Source organism: Limulus polyphemus, unplaced genomic scaffold (assembly GCF_000517525.1).
Source record: "Limulus polyphemus unplaced genomic scaffold, Limulus_polyphemus-2.1.2 Scaffold320, whole genome shotgun sequence".
Lineage (NCBI taxonomy): Eukaryota > Metazoa > Arthropoda > Merostomata > Xiphosura > Limulidae > Limulus > Limulus polyphemus.
Genome location: NW_013665930.1, coordinates 564,811 through 572,108, shown reverse-complemented (window position 1 = coordinate 572,108; position 7,298 = coordinate 564,811). Strand labels below are relative to the sequence as shown.

The 7,298-nt window shown below is 31.2% G+C and overlaps 1 protein-coding gene across 4 annotated transcripts in view; it reads right to left on the bottom strand.

Annotated features, from left to right (window-relative positions):
• LOC106457351 (poly(rC)-binding protein 3-like) overlaps positions 1–7,298 on the bottom strand; it is a 198,798-nt gene that overhangs the window by 11,900 nt on the left and 179,600 nt on the right. For 3 of the 4 annotated variants that reach the window (XM_013916755.2, XM_013916757.2, XM_022383247.1), the window contains one exon: positions 1,126–4,590. The exons of the other annotated variant lie outside the window; for it this stretch is intronic. In XM_013916755.2, the coding sequence (XP_013772209.1) occupies positions 4,278–4,590 (313 nt within the window). In that variant the 3' untranslated portion in view covers positions 1,126–4,277. Of the gene's footprint in view, positions 1–1,125; positions 4,591–7,298 lie in introns of those variants that run through there. 4 annotated transcript variants of the gene reach the window in all.

Here is a 7,298-nt window from a genome sequence, read left to right as displayed (position 1 = left end):
GCAGTGTTCAAAAATAATGGAAATGCCGTCTCCAAACTTGTTTCGAATTACGAGGACAGCACGTGGAACATATTCAATAGTATTTGTTCCAAACTTTTCGGACGCCTTGTAGAGATATATTTTGAACATAACAAGTTGCCTCGTACTTAAGGTCCATGTAAAAACGAACAAATCTAATAAGTCATATTCAAAGTAAGATGCTACGGGAATTTTACTGAACTAATAAGCGCTTTTGTTCTTTTATCGGAAAACCGAAACAAGTTACGCCGAATAAAAAACAACTTATTTTTTACTTTTATTGTAATAACCTAGCACATTAAATTTAACATGATAAAATCTAACCCCCCCCCCCCCAAAAAAAAAGGAATATGCATTTTAGGGAGACCATCTTTTACCGACTGTCAAAGGTGAAAAAGGGTTTGATTTATTTCTAAATCGTACGAAATGTTTTCCTGACGATGATGCAAATTGGCATTGTATATAAAGTGTTAATTGAAACTGTATTACTTTCTAAATTGTCGGGTGGGGGAAAAACTACTTAATCTGATATTAAAAATAAGCTAAGTAATGGTATTTTCCAGCATTTCTTCTCTTATTTTTAAATAAGATTACATATCTTACGTTTGTACCACATACGTCATGTTAATGTCAGTCTTTATCCTTGAATATTATCATTTATTTCCTAGTAGACGGAGACAACAGGTCAGTTGTTCAACGGAAGTTTATGTATTTTATTCACAAGATGCTGAAACTTGATAAAATAAGTTGATAGAAACAGGCTACACATTACACTAACAAATCGGTTATTTAAACCACTTTCAGAAATGACTGGCATTTTTACATAAATTAAATTTGGCATAATTTGTTATTAATATGCTTGAAATGTAAATTTTCTTCCCAATAGTTTGCCTTTTACATTTTCCATTGTAGTAAAAAAAAAGTTTCTGCAGGTTAGTTTCATTGTTTGGTATGAAAAACTTTAATTTCAATAACAGGCTGTCAAACTTATGCAATTAAATATCAACTAATTAACAGTGCTATTCACTTTCTTAGTATTAGTGATAATTAGTTATTTACTAGTTTTGATAAAGTAATAAAAAAAGCAGTTTAAAGCTTCACAGAACATAATCTACTCACATTGAACCATGTTTATTGGACCAAATCAGCAAGAGCAAAACAAGACATTAACAATTTAAATTTTAAATCATTTTTATGAACAATAACCAATCACACATTATTACTTCTTTCTATATAAAACCAAAATCCTACAAGAAACAGCACTTCTCAAGAAAACCAAATTAAGTACTAACACTTTTTATCAACCTCTAATCAGTTATATCTCATCAAATGGGTGCATCATGTGAAGAAAAAACAAAAGATTACATTTTAAAACAACCCATTCAATCAAGTTCATCTTTCACATACATAATATTAAAGATTTATTCTACATAAAATATAGTTTCTTTAATATCTATTTAAAATTTGTTATACCATGATAAATCTAAGTAACAAGTACAATAATGGGGAAAAGAACTCCAAAATAACATCTTAAAAGGTTGTTTGACTTCAAAAGAACAATAAGGAACAACTTGTTACTTGGAAAATGATTTCAAGGTTTTTATTTATTTTTTAATCTTTCACATGATTAATCAATTCTAAACTATTGAGCAAGTACAGTATTGCTAGGGTTCCAACAAGTGAACAGAGATGATGTCACCTCAGTGTAGGTCACCTTGTTCATATAGCAAATTTTCAAACTCCAGGTGTTTCACAGAAAACATGTTAACAGTCCTTCAGAAAATAAGAAACTCCAACAAGTGAAGTTTTCAGTTCTACCTGACTAACACATTCAGGAATACATACAGAATTCATTTCCATAGTTATCAAGCTAGAATGTTTTCTCATAATTTATCACATTCTTTTTCATATTAATTGTTGTCATGGTTATGAGTATATCATGGAAAATCCCCAGTTGGGATGAAATACAATGTATATTTCCCATCCCACACTGCTTAGAGTATTCTTACTAAAGCAATATCCTCGCAAGACATTAATTTGTTAAATAAGTGCAACAGTATGTTGTACAAAGTTCTTTAACTAGTTTTTAATACTCAAAATGAATTAATAAAATGTTTACTCATCTGACAGCTACAGTTAGGTTTTCGTACTACATAAACACCTATTAAAATGTCAAATATACAGTGATACAAAATTTGTCATTAAAAAGAGAAAAAAAAACTTTTTTTTTTTTTAGTTTTAGTCAGATTTCTGCCTAAATTTACATTCCATTGCTATTGTTCATGATACTTGATACTATACAACAGAATCACACCCAGAAAAATACTACTTTAAAGAAGAAACTGCTTTTAAAATATACAAGTTGTTTTATGGCCAAAAAGTGGCAATGTATTTCATAATAATGCTCTCAAATCTATTATCAGTTTTCAAAGGGTCACTGCAAAGCCACAATTTACAAGAGCATAAATTTGTTTTAATGTTTTACTATATTTAAAAGCAATCAGTTGTAACTTGCAATGTGTATCATTTGCCAATTACATATTTACTCTTTTCATTTTCCGAAATAATGCTCATCGACAGAATGTGGCTGGTTCTACAGAAAATTTTGATAATACATAATGTCTGAAAGTTTATTGTACAACAACAACAAAAAAAGGCAAACTTTAAAATAAGAAGACAAAGTATTGCATCTCAACACTGCAAAAACTCATAAACAATTTTACAGAAAACACAAAAAACTGCAAAAGAACTCTAAAATGCATAAGTTCCAACATAATTCCACCTAGAGAAGCTTTACTTCCGTTGATTGTGAAACAAACTTGCAGCCCACCTTTACTCACAACCATTCAGAAACCAGCTCAGTATCAAACACTGATACTCACATAAACTTTACTCTGAACTTAGAAAATTGTTTGGATCAGTATATTTAACATAGAACTTTATTCATAATGTCAAAATAAGCTAATCCTGCATTACTTGCAAAAAAAACAACAACTTAAAACACAAATCTCAGTGTGTTATACATTTGTAAGTTAATAATTACATACATTATCAACAGTAAATTTTTCTTTCCTTATGTTTTTGACTAATTGCATTAGTAACTAATGCAATGCCAAAACAACTACAAAAAATTAAATACTAACTAAAACAATTACAATATATTTTACTGCATGGTATATGAAATATCTACCTGTAAAGCCTAAGTTCCCAAGAACCTTTTAGCCAGTTATAATGTACACTTATTAAAATAAAAGTATGTCAAACACAACAAAGCATTAGTTTTTATACCATTCAATAAAAAAAACTATTCTCAACCAACTTTTTGCTTAGTTTAAAACATGTTACGTAAAGGAATATACTATCTTTAATATTTGTCAATTTTTTCATATTTCTATTCACTAAAATAGATGGTTTTCTTTCTTCTAATTTTTACTACTGTCAGGAACAGAGTGCTAAGATTCTCTTTGAAATGTAACTTTCAAAAACACATAACTAAAATAACAAAAAAATTGGTTCTCCATACAATTAAAGTACTGGGTGCAAGTGTATATTTTCCACAACACACATAACCAAAACATCAAATATGCTTGGGTAACTTGACCACAACACATATACCAAAAATTAAGTGTGGACTGAAAAATTTCCATAACACATGATTAAATAATAAGATTGGGTTAAGTAACTTGCTATAACACCCAATGTTAGAATTCTAGGTTCAGTTATATTCTATAAAACTGAAATTTTGAGAATAGTAGTATTAAAACAAAGAAAAAGGGGAAAAAATAGTCCACTTTGCAAAATGAAGTATTAATAACTGGTTGTGAAGTAAATCTACACAGATGTATGGAATGTCATTTTCATAATCTGGACTTCATGACTAGTACTATAACCATCATATCCCATTGTGTGAGCTGCAAATTTGCTTCAATCATTTACAAAAAAAAATTCTTTTCATCAATAGGCCTTGATTTGTTGAAATTTTAGGACAAACATCTACATCTGATTAAATGTTCACTATCCTTCCTGATTCATTATTATAGAAGACAAAGTTTCTTGAGAAGTCAAACCTTTATGTCATTATGTGTTCGTTACTGTCCAATCATGTTTCTTGATTAACGAACAATTAAATTCTGATACATCCTACATAGAACCCGTGCTGGTTAATGGTCCATACACTTGCAGATCAAATGATCTACAATTTAGTTCATACAAAGAGAGCTAGGCTGTCTTCTTGTCTACCTTCACGAGACACAACAAACCTAGTATGGAGTAAATTTATTCCTCTCCGACTTCGAACTGCCATTATGGGATGCACTGGATCGTATTTTGGTGGTGAGATTTTTGCGAGCCTGGGCCCTGATGTTGTTGAGGTCTAGAAAGAGAGCAGTGGACGTGGGGTTGGAGGCCGCTGCTGCTGCTGCGGCGAGACCGAGTGCCAAGGGTGACGGCTTTACCAGTTGGCTCAAGTGAATGGCCAGGGGGCTTGGGGTGGTGGATACGGCAGAGGTCATGGTATGTGATGAGGCAGGGGTCGAGTTCGGGTCAAGGGTCAAGTTCTTATGCAGTTCCATGCTGCAGAGACAGAAATGGGAAAGAAAAAACAGAAAATAATCTGGATTAGAGTGTGTTTGGACACCAGGGGAAACAACAAGCTTAGCAGCAACTCAAAAATAAATACATTAACATTCCAAGCAAGCAAACTAAAAATACTGGTTAGTCCTGCATGTGACCCAGATAGTGGGCTTGTAAAGCCAGGACTAACCAGAAAGAAAAGGGTAATGGTAGGCACAGAAACAACACATACTTTGGATGGGTGAGAACAAAAAGCAAAATAAGGATATCAGCTTCTAAGATTAAAATCAAAATCACTGGCATTCTAATTAAAGATGTAGATTAATCTTCTATAATATAGTGCTCCCAAAGTCAACTTGGGAAAGGCTATAAACATTAAAACAATAAAAGCTTAAGAGTATTTACGAAGTTATTTTCATACTACTATTATATGAGTAACATTATCAAAAACAAGAGTTTGTGACGTTATTATGAAAACTTGACCTAATCTGGAAGAATTACTATATTCTTGACAGTTTCAACATTAAAAGCACTATTTTATTTTACATCTTTTGTTCAGAGCATGCAATTATACTCGAGTTTAAAAGCAAGTTAGAAACTCTCATTTTTATTCACTACCTCTATAAGATCATTAGTTTAGGATGAAATATCAAAGGAAATTACTAAAAGGCAATGAAGATGATACTAATGAGTATAAGGTAATATATAATGTTTCATTTCTACAGGTATGTAAGCCAGAAAAATTAGCATCATACTTGCAACTGGTTGCAGTCAAACTTCCATTGTTCAATTCAACAGCACTCAGTCTCCCCCCCCCCTCCCTGTAGAAATTACTAATTCAGCCAATATATTTAGGAACAATTAGTTTCAGTAGGAGAGGAATAAATAGATTACTATCAACATATGTTCTGGTATCCATTATAAGGTTACCTCCATGTATGTTTGCTTTTAACTATTAATTTAATAAGCTAAACAATAAACTATACTTACATGACGTCAAAATAGCAGAGCAGTTAAATTTTCAATTTATATTAAATATTGAGATTTTTTAAAAATCTTTGGGTGTTTTATTACTAAAAACTCATAAAAGTTTTGAAGTAAAAAAAAAAAAGAAAGAAAGCCCTTATGTTTTGAAATAACAGACTTAGCTTGATATAACATTTGTGATCTGATATCTGTTAAAAAATCTGTTTTTTAATCACACTCACTGAATATTTCATCAAGTTTTTTTTACCAATGACTTTGACATGAAAATGGATGTGGACCATACTTCATCATTTATTGCTAAATATCATAAACAAATACAAAAAATGACTAAAATTTGAAATTATCTATTTAAACTGTTTTTTAATCACATTCACTGTATATTTCATCAAGTTTTTTTTACCAATGACTTTGACAGGAAAATGGATGTGGACCATACTTCATCATTTATTGCTTAATATCATAAACAAATACAAAAAATGACTAAAATTTGAAATTATCTATTTAAACAAAATGGAATAATTCAAATGAGAGTTTGAGAAACATTTCTAGGCCTGTGAGTAACTTATATTTAATAGTTTTTAATAGATTAATTAATATCAACCTGGATAATGTATTACCATTGAAATTAATGGATTCACAAATAAAAGACGCTGGAATGATTTGTGCCAACAATCCCATTTTTTATGGTTCATTCTTGTAAAGACAAGTATTTACCACACACACACACAAAAATTGGTGCTAACCACAAAAAGAAGCACTAAATAAGAAAAATATGTAGGGTTGAGGAGTATGTTAAAATAATTTTGAATATATAAATCAGCAAGTCACATGGCAACCACAATCAAAAGCTGAAGTGGAACATAATGTATCAAAATTATATTTTGATGATGTTTGGCATTTTGCAGTATTTTGATGCCACCAAAACCTCACTACTTTATGGAAGGGTATGTAACAGCCCTTTCCAATACAAAATATATATATATATAAATACATTCAGATCATAAAGATGTGTTTAAGATTGAGGATTTATAATTTCCAAAGTGGATATATTCCTTGTACTTAATAACATTGGAAAACAAAGGGATTTCAATAAACTTTGGACATCATGACCATTTAGAAATAGACCTGCAATAAGTCATACCCCAACCAGGGAAAGCAAAATGTGACATCTTAAAAAGGTGAGAAACTACAAACACAAAGGTCAGTGGCAAAAGCTGTTCCAGTGTTTCAGATAACATTAATCAACATAACTGAGAAGAATCTCTGACTGGAAAAACTGATACTAGTCACATGTGCATGAATTACTTTTGTGACATATCCATTCAAGCATTGCACAGATCAAGCAGCTGGAGAACGAAATGGGTAGTCATACCTTTCTATACAAAGACAAACTGGTCAAGTCACTGAATTCAGTATCTATGGATTTCTGTGTGATCAAACTGCTGAAGCAGAAGCTGAGAAACCATCATCTTTTTACACTAGACCAAAGAAAACATGCACGGAGGAGTGGAGTTCTTTTGACATGACAGCCTTATGACAGAGCCCTTTTCAATGAAAATTATGCTGCACAGCTATTCTGAAGATGCTCAATCATCAGATAGAGCATGGACTGTAACAACATGGTGAGGCTAAAAAAATAATTTTAATATAACATACTCAACCCTGGGTGTGTGTGTGTGTGTGTGTATATATATATATATATACACACACACACACACACA